This window comes from Rhinatrema bivittatum, chromosome 7 (genome assembly GCF_901001135.1).
Source record: "Rhinatrema bivittatum chromosome 7, aRhiBiv1.1, whole genome shotgun sequence".
NCBI lineage: Eukaryota > Metazoa > Chordata > Amphibia > Gymnophiona > Rhinatrematidae > Rhinatrema > Rhinatrema bivittatum.
Genome location: NC_042621.1, coordinates 150,954,672 through 150,973,970, shown reverse-complemented (window position 1 = coordinate 150,973,970; position 19,299 = coordinate 150,954,672). Strand labels below are relative to the sequence as shown.

Here is a 19,299-nt window from a genome sequence, read left to right as displayed (position 1 = left end):
TACTGTTCTTGTTTTCTACTGTTCTTGTTTTCCATTGTTATCTACTGTTCTATGTATAGCCCATGATCAATGATCAATGTTCTATGTACAGCTCATGAGCAAAGTTTACCGTTCACTGTAAACCGAGGTGATCTGTATCTCATACAGGAACCCCGGTATATAAAACCCAATAAATAAATAAATAAATGATAGCAAAACCGAATATACGGTATACAAAACATGTCAAATAAATAAATAAATAAATAAATATCTGTGGCTCTCTATAAAGCAAAAAAGCTCCCCTCCTACAGGATATCTATGACCAAAGCATTGAAGACTTTCTATGGAAATGTACATCATATAATGGTCCATTTAGAGAATCCATGTATGATGTCATCAGTGGTGTCTTTCAGTATGTGCCATCATGACACTACGTGTGTCTGATTTCTAATGCAGTGGTTCTCAACCCAGTCCTCTGGATACACCGAGCCAGTTTAGTTTTTAGGATATCCACAGTGAATATGCAGGAGATAGATTTGCATACTATAGAGGCAGTGCATGCAAATTTATCTCATGCATATTCTTTATGGATATTCAGAAAAACAGAATGACTTAATGTGTCCTGAGTACTGGGTTGAGAACCACTACTCACATTCTCATCATAGTCCATAGACCTCAGTAAGATTATTATTTGGTGTGACCACTGGTTGTGATTAACTACTAGATTCATTCCTGAAGACTTGGGCTTCCACTGGGTGAACGGTTTTTTTTTCTGAATATCTACAGTCATACAAGGGAATATTCAGTTGCTACTGGTGTAGTTTTAAAACATTTCAAACTTATTCAAAAGGGTCCAAATACAGATATTTGGAGCATATAAGAAGCAGAATCTGCTTATATTCTCCATCACAGGCTCAAAAACAGATATTTGGAGTGTACAGAAAGCAGAATTTGCTAACACTCTCCATCTTGGGCTCATCTCAGCCTCTATCTCCATCTCCAAAGGGTAATTCACCCACCTAGATATGCTGCTTTTATTTGCCTCTCCAAGATCTCTAAACCAAATAGGTTTCCATTTATTCTGAACAGGAACAAGTCCAGATCACCTCCCTTTTGCTTACAGAGCTCCCTTAATAATATTTGATTCTCTGCCCCTGGTCCAAAGATATCAAAGCGGGTTACACCCATAAAATATATCACACATAAAATATTACGATCTAGAAATGACGCAGTACAACTTTAAAATCAACATTAGAATGCAGTGACTAAATATATAGTCCTTACCAAAAGCATTGCACACTTTCCAAATGGCACTTCTAAAAGCCCAGCTAATAGGAAAGGCTCAGGCAAAAAGCCAAGCTGTAAGCAATTTTCTTAATTACAAATATTTTGTTTCACTTCTCAGGTCCATTGATAAAAAAATTTCACATCACTAACCCACAGCTGCTAAAGACTAACATGCAAATACTAGAGAGCCTTGCCTTTGTCAAGGGAGGCAATGAGAATAGGCCTTGTTGGGAGAAATGCAGGACCCCGTTAGGTTCACATTTCATCAGTATATCAGCTGAATATTTTAGATAACCAAAACAAAGAACAAAGGCATCTAGATGTAAACTCCCTCTTCCCCCCCCCCCCCCCCCCGTCTTTTGTAAGGGAGTCGCCTTCAGCACCTGTATGGGTGATAAAAGTCTGCCTGCAGCCCTGGGACAGGGTTCCTTCCACTGGGAACTATCAGAGTGCTATGTGGCCCAAGGGAAGTCACTCACCCAAAGGAAAAAACAGCAGTTCACACTCCAAGTGTTGTTTCAAAACAAAAAGATGGAATTTCTTGCAAAATACAAAGAACCAAAGTCCAGTAAAGGCAGAAAATATTCAGAAGATAGTCCAAACTGTAGTAATAGGTATTTACTTCTCTTACCAAGGTCAAAAAACTGACATTTATTTACTCATTCATCTTAAGTTATGGGAGACACAAATCCAAATACAATTTCAACATTCTTGGATCCCATCATGACCCGGTACTTCCTCCCAGACCAAGGGGAAACCATTGACAATTCTTCTAGCCAGGACTTGATTCTCCACTTGTGGACTTCCAATGAGAAAGAGAAAGGGTCCCAGCTGACTTTACCCTAAGATGGTCCTTAACTCTTCTTAGGAAACCTCCCTTGGTTTTCTCAGCACCTCCAGATCTTAACTCTTAATCCCAAAACTCCTCAGGTCACAGCCTAAAACAGTAATCCACAGCCTCAGGACTTCCTGAACTCCTACTTCTAACTCCTGAGAGTCTCAATCCACAACACCCAGTGCTTGTGGAAACATCTTGAACACTTTCTACCAAGCCCATTTCCTTTGGGGAAGGAACTCCCTCTCACTTGCAAATCTAAACACACTCCCAGAACCCACCTTTGCTGGAGAGCTCTGCATTATAAAACATAGCCCAAAAGCTATAACCAAACAGGAACCATATAGAAATTAGAGAGGATATTACATTGTGTTTTGAACTCTACTGGAAGCCAATATGTATGAGAGAAAATACGTATTTTATATTTTCTTTTCCTTCCATGGAAAGTCACAGAAACCATCCTCTTTCCACCCTCTTTGATTTTATTCTATCTAATTCTATTGCCAACGAAATGGAAACATTCTCTGGAAAGAGTTTGGATAAAGTTCAGGTTTGGAGTAATTTCTTGACACTTTTAAGGAGACATTATTGCTATTGCCACAGTACATCATGCCCTTAGTCTGTTGAAAAGCAGTTTTCACAGTCCCTACCTACCTGGCAGGCATCCCAACACTTTCACTAACTATACCCCCAGCCCCACCATTCATACATATCCTCACATCCATTCTCATTATTAATCCTATACTTCACAAATGCACACAATACCCCAGTACTTAGACCCACTGGTCACACTCATGTGTTTCTTTGGCCATAGCCAAAGACTGTGGTTGTGATGATTGTGCTAAATTGGAAGGAGGAAATAAAAATAGAAAGAGAATTCCTGAGTAGTTACAAAGGAAGACTCATAGTGCCATAGCCCAGTAGAGGATGGTCCCATCAAATTGGAAGCTTAAAGGAGCAGGAGGAAACTACTGGGCCAAAATGAAGGATTTAATAAAAATGCCATGAAATACATTCAAAATAAATAGAATACAAACATAGAAAGACAGAATATGACAGCAAATAAGGACTGTAAGGCCAATCTACAAATATGCATAAAAATATTGACGAGGAATATTAAAATTTTCTTGAAGATCTTGAAAAGACCTTAATTCTCCTTCCTCTGTAAATATATGAAAAATTGCTTGTAAACCCTTTCTCCTCTATTCCACAAATGTAGCTGACTGCAGACCTAGCAAAAAAAAAAAAAAAAAAATTGGTTCCCCACCATCAGCAAGTAGTGGGATATTCTGTAATTCGACCATAATTTCTTGCATAATAATCTCCAGACCAGGACCAGCGGAAGCACTAGGAAAACTAGGCAGGGGCAGCAGCTGCAGCAGCAAGAGAGAAGAGACAGCTGCTGCTGCAGCGGTAGTGGCAGCTCAGCAACTGCCATCAGGATATTTCACAGACTAGCGACCCTCCTGTTATCGCGCCGCCCCCTACCAGCTCAAGTCGAGCCAGTAGTAGGGTTGGGTGAGGACGGCTGGGTCGTTCATTGGTAAAAGATCCTGCTAGCAGATGCTGAGCTGCCACTACTGCTGTGGCAGCACCTGTCTCTTCTCTAGTTTGACTCAAGCTGGTAGGGGGCAGTGTGATGGGGGTCACAACAAGGGGGGAGTCTTTATAAAATCCACCCTATGAATACATCTTAGTTTCTCCTGCAACTGAAGAGATGCATTCAGCGCCTCGAACTGCACTGCCAATATTTTAGGAATCATCCTGGCTTATAGATACATACCAGTCTCCGTTTTGCCTATGGGAGTAGCAATGTATAGAGTCTTATAAAAGTTTTTAAGGACCCCCCAAACATCTTTACTTGGGTTTACTCCCCAATTCCTAGTCAAATTTGCCAGCATCTTTCCTTGCTTATTACCAAATTGAAAAAAAATTTACTCCTATAATAGAAAAGAGTTTCCTTCACTCACTGGTACAGAAGGGAATTAACTGATATTTGGGCTTCACAAAATCTAGTTTCATTTGCTGCTGAAGGCCTAGCTTCAAATTCCCATTTTTCTTTTGACAACTGCTTCTCCAAATGAAGTATCTTATGCAGCAGTGCCTTTCTTCTACTGATAACATACTCAATAATTTCCCATCTCATTACCACCTTGGCTGTCTCCCTAAAAAGGATCGATGATGTTACAAGCTCTTTGTTAAATAAACAGTAGTCCTTCCACTTTGCCTCCAAAAAATCTTTGAATGCCTTTTCCTTGTAGAAGAATTTAGGAAACCTCCCAGAGGCCTGAGATTGTTTCATTTGAAGAGTATCCAGATCTAACCACACTGTCGCATGATCTGATATCTCCAGAGGGCTAATTTCTACCTTTGACAATCTAGGAAATAACCGTCTACTAATTAACAGTAGCTTGACCATTTTTGACAAAGAAACTATGCTTAGATATGTTCAGGGCATATATATTGCAAATCACTATATGTGATTTATTCAAAGTTCCTTCTACAATTAAAGATCTACCTTCTGAGTCTACTTCTATTCTCAAAGCCTGAAAAGCTATTGACTTCCTTATAGGGATGTGAATCATTTTTTGACGATTTAAAATATCGTCCGATATATTTTAAATCGTCAAAAATCGTTAGGGCCACGATACAATACCAATTCCCCCGATTTATCGTCAAAAAATCGTAAATCGGGGGAAGGGGGAGGGCAGGAAAACCAGCACACTAAAACCCCCTAAAACCCACCCCGACCCTTTAAATTAAATCCCCCCCCTCCCGAACCCCCCCCCCCCCGAATGCCTTAAATTACCTGGGGGTCCATAGCGGCGGTCCATAGCTTAAATTACCTCCGTAGCGGCGGTCCGTAGCTAAATCGGGGGAAGGGGGAGAGCAGGAAAACCGGCACACTAAACCGTGTAGTCTTCAGTCGGCGCCATTTTGCAAAATGGCCGCCGCAAAATGGCGGCGGCCATAGACCAAAACGATTCAACGCAGGAGGTCGTTCCGGACCCCCGCTGGACTTTTGGCAAGTCTTGTGGGGGTCAGGAGGCCCCCCCAAGCTGGCCAAAAGTTTCTGGGGGTCCAGCGGGGGTCAAGGAGCGATTTCCTGCCGCGAATCGTTTTCCGTACGGAAAATGGTGCCGGCAGGAGATTGACTGCAGGAGGTCATTCAGCGGGGGTCAGGAACCCTCATTCAGCGGGTGTCAGGAACCCTCGCTGAATGACCTCCTGCAGTCGATCTCCTGCCGGCGCCATTTTCCGTACGGAAAACGATTCGCGGCAGGAAATCGCTCCTTGACCCCCCTGGACCCCCAGGAACTTTTGGCCAGCTTGGGGGGGCCTCCTGACCCCCACAAGACTTGCCAAAAGTCCAGCGGGGGTCCGGAACGACCTCCTGCGTCGAATCGTTTTGGTCTATGGCCGCCGCCATTTTGCGGTGGCCATTTTGCAAAATGGCGCCGGCTGAAGACTACACGGTTTAGTGTGCCGGTTTTCCTGCTCTCCCCCTTCCCCCGATTTAGCTACGGACCGCCGCTACGGAGGTAATTTAAGCTATGGACCGCCGCTACGGACCCCCAGGTAATTTAAGGTATTTGGGGGGGGATTTAATTTAAAGGGTCGGGGTGGGTTTTAGGGGGTTTTAGTTGCCGTGTTTTAGTGTGCCGCTGGACCCCCAGGTAATTTAAGGCATTTGGGGGGGTTCGGGAGGGTGGGGGATTTAATTTAAAGGGTCGGGGTGGGTTTTAGGGGGTTTTAGTGTGCCGGCTCACGATTTTAATGATTTTCACGATACTTTACACACCCAAACGGCAACAATACGATTCCCTCCCCCTCCCAGCCGAAATCGATCGTTAAGACGATCGAGGACACGATTCACATCTCTACTTCCTTATCAGTATGGTCACCCCTGCCTTCCTCCCAATTTTTTGGGAGAAAGAGGAAAAAATCTCTCCCACCCATTGCCACTTGAGCTTCTGATGTTCATTCTGAGCTAGACTAGTTTCTTACAGTATTCCAGTTTGTGTTTTTTGCCTTTGCAGAGCTTGCAGAATTTTGTAAGCTTTAACTACTGAGCCAATGCCTGACACATTCTAGGTGATGCATCTAACCACTTTGAAAATGGCCGCTGCCCTCGCAAGTATCTGCCGGTATTGGTGCATACCAGTGTTTTAAAATTTACCCTAAAGTGCTTTACCTTGATTGGTCATATTTCTTCCTTGTCCCTTCCCATCCGAGTTCCACTCTGTTTAATTTCAAGAAAAACACCTGCATTTTGGCTTACCCCATCGACTGTAATATTCAAACTCAAATGCAAATGGAACATTTTAGATATTTTCAAAGGTTCCCACCATTCATTTCATTTGAAATGAAATAGTCCAAAAATAGACTCATTCATTGCGTTTTATCCATTTGTTTTAAACAAATGCAGATCCCTAATATTTAAACACTAATAATCCAGTGAAGGATTATTGTATCTTTTGCATACTGGATTGACTATAGGAGTCTTTATTTTGAGGCGAGCACAGCAGCACATTGTTACTTATTTATTTATTTAACAGTTTTATATACCGACCTTCATAGTAAATAACCATATCGGATCGGTTTACAATTAACAAGAATAAAAAACTGGGGTAACTATTCAAGTAAACGAAAGATAAACAGTAAGTAGGAATGAGTCAAAGTTACAATCAACAGGGAAGAGAACTTGGAAGCTTGCGACAAGCTGGAAAGAAGATAAGGCAGGAAATAAATATGAAGTGATGCCATACTTAAAGGTTTGATACTGTATTCGGCAGAAGACAGAATCTCAGGAAGAATGTTGTTTTTCTTACCCTCTTTCTACCCATTTCTGGTTCTTGAAAGTTAAGTGATCACATCCCATCATAGTGCCTGTGACCTTTCCTTAGCAGGATACAGCAGAGGTCTGCCATTGTCCCACAGCACCTAGTCTCCCCTGGTGGTCTCCCAGCCAGGGACTAGCCAGGCCTGACCCTTATTAGCCCTTTCCCAGGCCAGTGTTACTAGAACCATGAAAAATATTAAAAGAAGCTAGAAGAATATTGATTTTGAAATGAGAATTGAAACCTTCTATTTAAACTAGAAAAGGGTGTTTACGAGCTTCCTCTACATGGACAGGTAGTTGGTGGCTATGTTTCTGGCAGCTCTAGGTTCCATTCTTCCATGCGGTTTATTTCAGAGTCTAAAATTTCTGATTCTGTCATGATCATCTGGGTGATGATTGCTTCTGGGTTGCCATACAATTACAAACCTGTTGTTTTATATTGTTGAAAGAAATGACTCCGTTTTTCACTGATACTCTATGAAAAACATCATGATCTAAAAATGACTTTGTGCAGCATTTAAATGCCATAGTGCAAAAGTTGAAAATCAGAGAAGCCCCACTTGAGCAAGAGTCCCACACCTGCCAAAAAGCTGAGAAACAAAGGCAATACATAAGAAAATGTGATTTCAGGCAACTTAATTTTTCAAACTAGCTGCTAATGGTTCTATGACAGATTAACTAGTTTGATTAACATCTACTGTGACTGATAGAATTTTTTTTTAGCTTACTTTCTGCAGGACAAGGAGGAGTGTGAGCACGCGCGTGTCCCTAATAACTTTTGTGTTTAGTAGCCTGACACCGTCTTTTCAAGCCATATCAGGGTAGAAAAGTGAACTCTGACAGGGGTTGGGTGAGGGGAGAGATCTCAGTTCCACACACACACATTCCAGAAAGTAGGCTCCCTTAGGTCTGGGTGGAACTTCTTGTTCTTCTTAGGTGTATGAATGTGAAGGCTTTATGACGAGCAAGCCTTGGATTTGAATTGTAAATATGTAAACACACACACACACACACAAGCAGGGTGTTCTCTCATTCACTCAGAAAACTCCCTCATTGCTGCCATTTTATTTAATCCCTTAATGCATAGTTAGCACCTCACAAAGTACCAACCAATCATGCAACAGTCTTAATGTTTGATGTCATCACAATGTGTCCTTGTAAATTCCACCAAGTCAATAATGTACAGTAAAAAAAAAAGAAAAAAAAGTACAAGAACAGTTCGTTTTTAAATTTAAAAGCAAAAATCTTAGAACATACAAGTAGAAAATTTCTCACCAGGGTGACTATTAAAGGATTAAAATGAACCCATCCTTAGATGCTGTCAAAACATTTGGCCTTTGTGCCTAATGAGGATTTATGTCGAAATCCTTTATTGCACATCTCAAGATGCATTTTCACCTCTTATAAATTAAAGAAATGTATATATGTAGGCAATAGATATTAGTAAAGTGTGATCCCTATCTATCACAAAATACCATTAATAGATTTAAAAGTGTTTGCAATAATTGTTTCAGCTTTCAAAATGTACAAAACCAGGTTCATTTCTAGCTGGCATTTAGCACATTCTGCAGAAGTAAGGAAGAATTTGTTTGCTAGGAGCAAGCAGTTCTTACGTCACCTTTCTAGCCACTAAATGCTTGAACTGGTCTCACATTGGTTTTAAACAAACTAACCTGCACTTAGGATGATTCACTAATATGTGCTACTAGGTTTACCACACGATAATGTCCTTTATTTACAACTCCCATTATTTGTAATGAGGCCTATTCACTAATTATGCACGTTAACAGGTAGTGCACAATAGTGAATCAGCATGTTCAAACCTATTCTCAAGTGCATTATGAATGAGAAATTCAAATAAGGATTGGGCTGTAAGAAATGATACTTAATCATCAATGCATAGTTAATGTCATGCTTTAATTAACAATGTCAACAACGATGCAACATTTTCCTGTTGAGTGTTTAGATTTCATATTAATGTTTAAATATTTTCAAATAATTTTCATATCTATATTAAGCTGGAATCTTTGTAGATTGTAATTCCTTTATAGTTGGTAACATTCAAAAAAGAGGACAATGAAATTTTAATCAATGAAATCTATAAAATATTTTTTAAACAGTATTTGCCTTAGGAACAATTTTTTTCAAAAATATTTTTCATAAAAAAATCAAATGAAAATCTGGTTTTTCATACCAGAATCATTGCCCAATCGCATAGATATTTGTATAATAATAACACACCTTTAAAATCATTTGAAATACCCACAAATATTTAGAAACTATTTATGTATATGAAAATTGTGAGCATTCTGAAACTCAAGTGTTAGGAATTCATATTGTAAACTTGAGCCTATGCCTCTAGATCTTCCGATGTGAACATAGCACATCCTTTTTCCTTAAACACAAATGCTACTTTTGGTAGGAACAACAGAGTTATCCAAAGATGATGATGTTCATGAGTTTTCAAAACTACACAGGCCCCTTCTTAGGATATTCGATTTCATCTTCAGTTTTGCTTCAATAAAAAGGTATTACAGCCTACCTACACGTCCAGTTTCCCCAGGACCAAGAGTTTTTAGTACCCTTTACTACATCTGTATGTTCCTTAGGTATGTGCAAGGCAAAAAAATTGTTTCATTTTCAACTTTTTTTTTTAATTTTGTTTTTAATAATTTATCATTTTAAAATTTAAGTATCATTTTTTTTTGTGCTCAGTATTTGAAATAATTTGCCCTAAAAAACAAAAAAAAACATATTCAACAATTTGTAGGGTTTTCTTGTCATTTCAAACGAAAGCACATTCCTAATGTTTCTGATGAATGAAAACATACTTATTTCACTAAATGTGCCTACAAATTTCAATTACTTCTCTTTGCTGCAAAATCATATTACACTATTTTTATTGATAATTGGCAGAATTTCATTTTCTTAAACTAATCTCTGCTTCCTGGGTATAGGAAGTTTTTGAGAAGTGGGTGACACTTTGGGGCAGATTTTCAAAGGCTTACGCGCGTAACTCCCGAAAAGCTGCCCCTGCGCGTGCCGAGCCTATCTTGAGCGGTCCTGGGTGGTCCAGGGCGAGGCGAGCATGGCCTGAGCCTCCAGGTACAGCGGCCATTTGCTGCTGTGACCGGGATCGCGGGCCGGCTGTTGGCCGGCGTGCGTAACTTCTTCAATAAAGGTATGGGGGGGTTAAATAGGGCTGGGGAGGGGTTAGATAGGGCAAGGTGCGAGGGGGGGGGGGTGGAAGGAAAGTTCCCTCCGAGGCCGCTCCAATTTAAATGTTTAAAGCATCTCTATACTATATAAAAATTAATAAAATGCACGATTGCCATACATGTTCCTGATTTACAACTTTGAGATCTTTATCTCAACGTTAGGTTTCTGACTGAGAAGGTACAAAAAAAACAGATTTTTACCCAACAGTGAGGAAAAACTGAGCAGAAATCATCTGAAAATCATATAAAAGACATGTAGGGAACAAACAAGCATCTTTTTTTTTTTCCTTGAAAATGACTTTAAAGCAGTGTGGTGACATATTAATAATGCTGATAGCCTGTTTCATCTACTGTCATTTGTTTCATTTTCTGTGCCTATATAGATTCTTCCGTGGCATTCTACGCTGGGCTTTCAGACGGTGCCAATCACACCAAAGTTTTGCAGTTTAACGAATTATACCTCAATTATGGAAAAGGCTATTTCCCTGAAGGCGGTGTCTTCAAAGCCCCGTATAGTGGTGTCTACATGTTTGTAATCAGCGTGGAGTTTGGCTCTGGACCTGCCGTGGGCCAGCTAGTTCTTGGTAGCCAACAAAATATTATGCTTTATGCCAGTAAGAAGAAGCAGCTACATGAGGGCCTGACACGTTTTGCTGTGGTACAACTGAAGGAGGCAGAAGAGGTGTGGTTTGAGTTGATGCAGGGCTCTGTTGTTAAAAGGAGTCCCCCTGGAACTGTCATGGGGGGATTTCTGATCTTCAAAACATGAAATGTTTGATCCATTGTTAACTCTTTCAGTGGCAGGAAGAAATAGCCAGCAGAGTACCCAAAACTGAATTCATTTCACACAATGGTGATCTTACTGATTCTGTTATTTACCATTTGAAATAATTGAAAATATTCTTGTTGACAAAACATTGCAAATATGTAAGAAGTGTGTGTGGATGCGGGGGGTTACAGTGAATTATTTTGTAGTCATAGGTTGTGAATAAAAAGCACCATCAGAAGAGAACCATGCTCTCGAGGGGAAGTTGCAGACAAGATACCCTGACCTGAAAGTGATGGTGATGGGCATTCCGCTGCTACAGTGAGCTCTTTAGAAACATTTTTACACAAGCAAATTCAGCTGTATAATTTTGAAGCATTAAGTTGAATTTAAGGAAAATGAACTTCCACCAAGTTTTCTTGCAGATACTTTCATATTAAACAAATTATGCATGTCTGTTTATTTGCTAAACAAGATCCAGAACTGCACACCAATCCTCACTTAGCACCTACTATCACTGCCAGCAGCTGTTTTGTTGTAATCATAAAATAGCTTTTTTCATTCATAGAGCTCTAACCTTTTACCAGCATTCAGTGTTCTGGTTGTATGTTCAGACTAAATAAGTAAGCATACACAACCAACAAACCTCTGAGCTTTCTATATTTTGACTATCGTGATCAAAAGTGGCTCTCAAACTCAGTCCCCCCCAAACCCTTCATTAGGTCTGGCTTTCAAGACCTCAAATAATAATTATGAGGCATGCTTGCAATATTTGATCTGTGAAGCTATTAATCTGAACATTTTGGTTACCCGTCAGACCTCACTGAAGGTTCTCAAGAACATAGTTTGGAAACCAGTGAAACACCACCACACAGTGATCAGAAGAAACTGCAGTCCAGAAGTGAGACCTTCTACCAAAACTGGTCATCGGTGCACACAAAATGCAAAATCTCAGGAGCAAGACAAGATAAAGGAACTAATCTGATGTTAAAAAGAGTTATTTAGTGTCTCACCTCTATCCTGTCATAAAGGATATTCTGGGGTATTACTCTCTAATTACCCAGCCTTATTAAAGGACTGACTTCAGATCACTGGTATAAAAACCGTGGAGGTGGTTTTTTGTGGGGAAATAACGTAGCTGTCCTCAGACAAATCAAAACAACTATGGATCACTTCCGCTGATCGCTTTCGTCTAATACTTTTTTACAAGCAAAACTAGAGCCTGTGATTGTTTTCCCCAAGTGGACCTGCTGATCTGGACTCCGTGAAAGAGTTTGTATCTTGGAGAAAAACTCTCTCAGAGTTTCAGGCATTTCACTTTAGTAGGAATCATGGCTGCAAGAGCCTGGCTTTTTTACCAAGGGCTTTTTCTTCAGGAAGAAATCCTTCAGAAACCAGCCAAGTGCTTTCTGGCTGTTGAGTCCTAGACAGGAGCTCTAATGCTGAAACGCCAGATGAGTCACCAGAGCGGTCAGGTCAGATTGCTGCCCGGCCCAAGCTGGCAGCTACTGCACTGCCGTTGCATTCACTTTGATGAAATCTGAGCAAACTGGATGCGTGCCAGGGCATAAAATGCTTGACAGCTCACACCCCTGTGTATTGTTGCTGCTCTCAAGCAAGATTATGAGTTGTAACTTTCCACCTGGCAAGCATATGCGCACAGACATTGTATTATATAAGTGATTTGAATGTGCTGCATGTTTCTTTCTTAAGATTCCCTTTCCCAATCAAACCAGTTTCTTAAGGATTGACACGAGAACTTACTCTCCTATAAGCCTTGGATTTTTCCTACCATGTGACTGCTTGTTCTCCTTTCCTGAAACAGTACATCTTAAACTATGTAAAGGCTTAAGTACAAATACATGTATACTCAAGAAAGGAAACCGTAACTTCCAATATTACCATATATTTACACATTCAACACTTATTTGGCTCTAAAATGTAAATAGTGTGTGTGCCTATACCTGATAAAACAGCCTCCTGAGTTACAGTTTATAGTTCATCACAATTCTCTGTTGGGACTTCCTCTGTTTGGTTGCATCAGAACAATGCTCTTGATCCCACAGAAAGATGGCATAAAAGAAACTAAAAGAATGTTTAATTAGCAGTAGGGTGAACTATGATTAAGCTTATTTTTCTGTCTTCTGCAAACCAGAGTAGCTCCTACAGACTTTAGAAAGGCATAATGTTAATAAAAGGCAATGAACTGCACTGAATTCTTACTGTAATTTCTACAGAAACAAATCTGATTTATCTTATTACATCTCCTTTTATTTGTTGGTTCTTTGGCTCTCGGTCTTCTACCCTGATCACATTTAAAACTGGTTTTAGAACTAAAAAGACCTCTGCTTACATACTATAGTAGACTTGGCACATTGTGGTAAGCATTACATCAAAAACTAACTTAAAAAGTTGCAGCCAGGCTGGCCTGGTGGCTTAGTGGCAGTGCCACACGCTGCCACGCGGAAGTCTGGCTTTGTTTCCTGGGTCGGGTCTTCTTCTCCCTGGGCTGACCAGAATTGGGGATGCTTCAAAGACAGCGTTTACAGACCCTGGAAGGCGACAGTTCAAGTCATTGCTTAACAGTGACACCTAGGGTCCATGATTCTAGGGCTTCTGAAGAAGCCATGGTGCATGGCCCTCAGTTAAGGACTCACTGACATGACAAATGAGAGTTGGGAAGGGTATAAAAATAGGGGAAATATCCCCGGGTAGTTGTAAAGGAAGGCTCCATGGTGCCAGATCCCAGCCCTGGTTCTGATAGAGGCAGAAGCCCAAAAGAAGAGGAGGAAACTTTCTGGGCCCAGAAAAAAAATATTACTGCAAATAGCAACCCATGGAAGGATCTTATTTAGAACACTAGAAATGAATGAGGCCATGTGCTATCCACTGAGGCACCTCCACTTTGCTGTTAAAACTGAAATTCAGATCTTCTTACATTATTTTTGTCGTTGATAAACTATAGTACATTTGTATATTAAACACTGCCATATATAACGTGTTGGCAATGTGTAATTTTTCCTTCTGCAGGGATATATTTTAGGTTATAGCAATGGAATGCCAGCGCTGTTTTCAGCATGCACAGAGCACTGAATTTTCAAAAGAAAGAATGATTTTCACTATTCTGGCCCACTGTGTTCAACAGATACATTAAGCATACCCACAAACCCCAGCACATCCATGCTCATCTTTACGGTTTACATATCCCCTAACAATGTTGCAAAAAAAATTATACAGTCGGCCGGATCAAGAACCCCATGTTGTAAACTCAAATCCTTCTCAGAGTTATTTAAAGTCAGAAGTACTAACATTGTAAAATGTGTTCTTGCAACATTATATTAAAAAAATAAATATTTCAACCTAGATTTCTTTTCTGTTTTTCACTGTGAAGAATTTAGTGCATGGTATTTCTTTTGTTCCAATGTATATGCAGACTGCAGACTTACACAATGTCCTGTAACACTCCATGCCTGCCAGATTTTTCCAAATGCAACTTTTGAACCTTGTAACAGCTAGAACTAATATTCTGGGGCAGGTCACTGCACAAAGGCGGCCTTTGTGTGTCTCCTTTTTGAATTTCGAGACGTACATCCTCACTGGACTGGCTAAAATTAGTATTGGAAATACAATACAGAAAATAAACTTAAAGCCCAAGCTCTAGCCGTATTCATCCTAGCACGGGCATCAGCAGACAGTGGTAATGGTCTTATGTAAGCTCTGAAATCTTCCAGAGCCTCAGGTGCTTCCATTTTCTAGCAACAGAATCCAAGGCAACTGTGATTAGCAGGGCAATTAGCAGAGATACTTGGAAAAGAAGCAGTTCTAGAAAAATGGACTTGTGTCATTTTAATCTGAAAGCATACTGCAAACCTACGGGAAAGCAGCAGGGTGAGGGATTGAATGCCCCATTAGAAAAATGGAAAGCAGAAATAATTATCAAAGAGCAAGAAATATAGAAGGGAAAATAGTGATGCAATAAACGTATTAAAATAGATACAGCTTTGGGGTAGGCAAACACGATTCAGAAATACTGAAATGCTAATGCTGAAACATGCAAGGCAAAACCAAATTAATCCTTCCAACCTTTTTTAAACTGTACGGGATCTTCACATAATACACCATGAACTGGGAAACTATGCATCATGGAAGTGCCAAAAACGTTTCCAAAATCACCAGATGTGCTTTTCAGTGTGTGTATTTTAAAATATGTGGACAGTATGAGAAATGACAGTACCAGCACTTTTACTAATCACATCAAGAACTGACTTCCAAAAAAGCTCCACGCGTGGGCACGTCAACAACCGATGGTATAAAGTGCCCTCAGCAGCACCACACCGGCTACATAGAGGAGACTGTGTAACCTTCATCTGAAACCGGCGAACATCATCACAGTAAATGTTATGAAGAATTTTGAATTGGACTTCACTTAGCCCCACGTCTGGCAGCAACTGGTAAAGAGTCGTGAAGCAGCTCTTCAGATAGTTCGGGGCCATTGGCGAGTCCAACAGGTCGAAAGATACTGCAATTTGTTTGGTTGACCTAGTTTTTTCCAACCGGCTATTGTTATCCCATGTGTATGTAACGTCTTCTGGTTAATAAAAATTATTTTGATAAAAAAAAATATGTATAGTAGAATAGTAAGCAAAAGAAAAGTATTAACTTTACCTAATTGGGTGTGCTGGAATTGTCATTCTTTGTTTCCTGTGAAAGGTAACTCTGAGAACTGAAGTCCCCTCAACCCCGTTCACCTACAGAGAAGGAAGAACAGTGATTCCCAAACATGTCCTGGAGACCTCGCACAGCAAGCCAGCTTTTCAGGCTGAATTGTGGTCTTTTATTTTTAGAATTTTTCAGTTTCAGAAGCTTTTCCATCACCTGCTCCCTGCTGCGACTTCTTAAAATTTTAATATTGAAGGTAGATGCTTGGTTTCCCCAACTTCCTGCATCTTCTCGACCCCATTCAATGTCCCACGATTACCACTTCATAGAGGCCATCACACATCCATAAGGGGTTAATTTCAGGCCATTACGACTCAGACTGGTATTCTTCCTTGTATGATTCTGAAGGGCTGGCTTTCCTATTTATGTGATTTATTTGGATTTAGCACCCACCATTGCATTGGTAGCTCAAACTGAGTTACAGACACAGTAGATATTTTCCTGTCTCCAGAGGGCTTACAATTTAAGGAGGTTATTTACTAAGTTGCATTAAATGCCTTAATACAGTGATAACATACAATATTTTAAATGCCATGCATCATCTTTCCCCCAATAACGCAATGAGCTGCTTTGTGTACAAATTCATGCAAAGCAGCTCATTACTAGGTAATCGTATGTAAAATAAATAAATAAATAATGCAGCTTGCCTGAAAAAACACAAGCCGTGTTATTTCCATGAAAGTTAGCTCAAGAGTTGTAGCTGATGCTTCCAGGCCTGTCCTTAAAGTGTCCAAGCAATCCAAATATTTGCCCTTTCTCGCCGAATGTAGAGACCCCCCCCCCCCCCCCTCTTCTCGAGGGTCTGGTAAGATCCCCCCATTCCACTACCTCTTGGACCATTGAAAGGGGGCACTTTGAATCGGCGTGAGTTTTCAGGAGGTGGGATGCGGTTAGGCGGGTGGTGTTACAGACACATTCAGAAGTACCCATTTTAAAACAGACATCATTAAAGGATTTTAAACCTTATAAGTGATGAAAAGGAGTTGGTCTGTGCACTGCAGTCTCTGCTAGCTTCCTCTCTTTCTCTCTCCCCTGATGTTGACTGGACTCCTGCGCCTAACAAGGAGCTGTAGCAAAGTGGCACGCATAACATATGCGAGCTGACTGAGGAAAAGTTGGAGTTATGCGCGTCAGTCCTGGCCCCACCTCTGGAATGCCCATGCCCTGCCCTTCCTGGCTATTAAAAATTTGCTAAGCTCCCTCACTGATGCGGCTATTTTTGCACACAAAGATTTTAAAATCTACTTCTAAATGAATAGCTTTGATATAATTATCTACCTTTGGCTTTTTTTATTCCAGGTTTATTGATAGTAAAGAGGCATGGCTCTGCAGTTGCTTTTGATAAGCCAGATTTCTTTTATGAGTGCAGGAAAATGACAGCAACTTTTAGATAACTGCATTAGAAAAGCACACATAGCTGCAGATAGGATTTAGGCATCGGTATCTACTGGAATGCAACAATGGTGCCATCATGTGGTCACAGCAGTTACTCCATTACATCTGTAGGAGCAATAGCACAGGAACTCTTAGCAAAGCTTACTGGAACTATTCAGGTAGTGTCAACTCAAGACCAATCCAAAGTCAGACTTTTACATATATCCATTGTTCTGATCTAGAAATAAATAGATCCTTCCCCTCAGCTGAGAGATCCAGTGGGCATTATCTGCAACCTGCAATTTAAACAGCAGTTAAAAATACTTTTAAAAAAATTAAATCTTGTTGAATTTTTTAAATTAAAATTCCATTTCCTAAAACCAACAGTTCATTTGCTTGGGGTGGGGGGGGGGGGGGGGCAGCCTGTACAGCAATAATTGCCTTTAGCTCCAACAGTAGGTAATTATCTGGCAATTAAGCCTGTGGCTGCTATCGCACAGTGCAGATACAAGCTTGATCATTTCATTAGGGTTGGTTTGGCCCTGGCTTTTGGAGCAACACAGACGAGAATGACTTTAAACCACAACAAATGCAGAAAACTCAGCTATGTACAAATGTGTACGACCTAATATTTAGTCTTCTGTAACAGCAGAATGTACTGTATAACAAAATGGGTTGACCGGAGGCCATTTAAAAAATCAGCAGGAGTCACTGGGTATTGCTTCTACCCATTAAAGACCCACAGATAGGGAAAGAAATGGCATGGAGGGGTCTGGAGGAAGAGGTGGGGGCTTGCAGGGGGGGTAGCACTTGGCTGGGAGGGGGGCCTTTTTAGCAGCATCATTTTTTCAGCAGTGGCTGGCTGCACTTCAATTTTTTTTATTTTTTTTATTTATTTTTTAATAAAAACCTGCACCCTTAGGGGAATTTCTTAAACGGTTCAGGGGGTACTAATATTATATACACAGATGATATATAGTTGTTTATTCTTTGTTTAGCACATAGTTCTTTCCCAACAACATTTTTAATATCGGTGCCTTCATGACATTAAAGATTGCTTGGGGAGGAAAGGCCTTGCGCCCTGAATATAGCAATGACCAAGTTGTTATGGGTGGGTAGGTCCCCTCCCCAGGAGGACTTGGTAATAGCCTATGAAGGAAATATGTTACCGGTGTGGTCCAAGGTGAAGAATTTGGGTGTGCTTTTGGACACAAAATTGACAATGACGCCTCATGTTCAACAATTAGCAAAAAGGGCATTTTACATTCTTATAGGGTCATTCTTTATTCTGCGACGTGCCGGTATCGCGACTGTATTATTCTAATTAGGGGAAGGGGAGGAGTGTGGGCAGGGTTTGGGCGGCGTTATCTCCTGGCAGCGCTGCGGGCGATAATGTTTTTCACGTTATCACCGGCAGCACCGTGGGGAAATAACTACACCTTTTCCCGTGGCACTATGCGGGTGATAGTGTGCGGCGCGGCTGCACCGTGGTGGCCAAAACCACACCACCATGATGTGGCCGGCTGTCCACTATCGACCCCCCACCCCTTTTGTTGACACCTCATCATTCTGATGGATCTAGGGGTTAAATTGTGGGGGCCATTAGGAGCCCTACTTCCTGAGGTTTTGTTTAGGACAATAATTCAGATATTAGTGCTTGGACAGTTAGATTATTGTAACAGTCTGTGGGGTAGGTTTGCCAGAAAAATTGCTAAAGGTACTGCAATTAGTACAAAATGCAGTGGGGCCAGGCTAGTCCATACAAGCAGGAAGTTTGATCATAGAACAAGTATTGATCGACTTACACTGGGCTCCCAGTGAAAAGTCGAGATTATTTTAATTTGACAGTTATTTTGCATAAACTACTGTAGTCACAGAATAAATGTGTGGTATCACCTAGGCTGAAATGACATGAGCCGATTTGTCCAATAAGGTCGGTAGGGTTGCTTGTGCTGCCCTCTGTCGCTGACTTACCGTTTGCAGGTTACAAGTGAGAGAACCTTCTCCTGGGCTGTCCCTGCCATGTGGAATCCGCCTCCAGTCGAATTGCAGAGCGTGACCGATTTGAAAGGTTTTAGGTACAGCCCGAAAACTATATTGTATCAGGATGCTTTTAAATAGCTGAATTTTATTAGGATGATTTTAGGATGCTAAGTTTTAGGTTGTGTGCGTATTGTTTATTAATTATGGATGTTAAGATGTTAACCATGCCAAATAATTGAGTTATAAGTTTTTATAAGCCAATAAATAAATAGACTAAAACAAATGTACTAAATTT

At 40.6% G+C, this 19,299-nt stretch overlaps 1 protein-coding gene across 3 annotated transcripts in view; it reads left to right on the top strand.

Moving 5' to 3' along the window:
- MMRN2 (multimerin 2) overlaps positions 1-14,293 on the top strand; it is a 113,477-nt gene extending 99,184 nt beyond the window's left edge. For all 3 annotated transcript variants that reach the window (XM_029609337.1, XM_029609336.1, XM_029609338.1), the window contains exon 7: positions 10,546-14,293. In XM_029609337.1, the coding sequence (XP_029465197.1) occupies positions 10,546-10,931 (386 nt within the window). In that variant the 3' untranslated portion in view covers positions 10,932-14,293. The remainder of the gene's footprint in view (positions 1-10,545) is intronic.
- Positions 14,294-19,299: the final 5,006 nt, after the last annotated feature.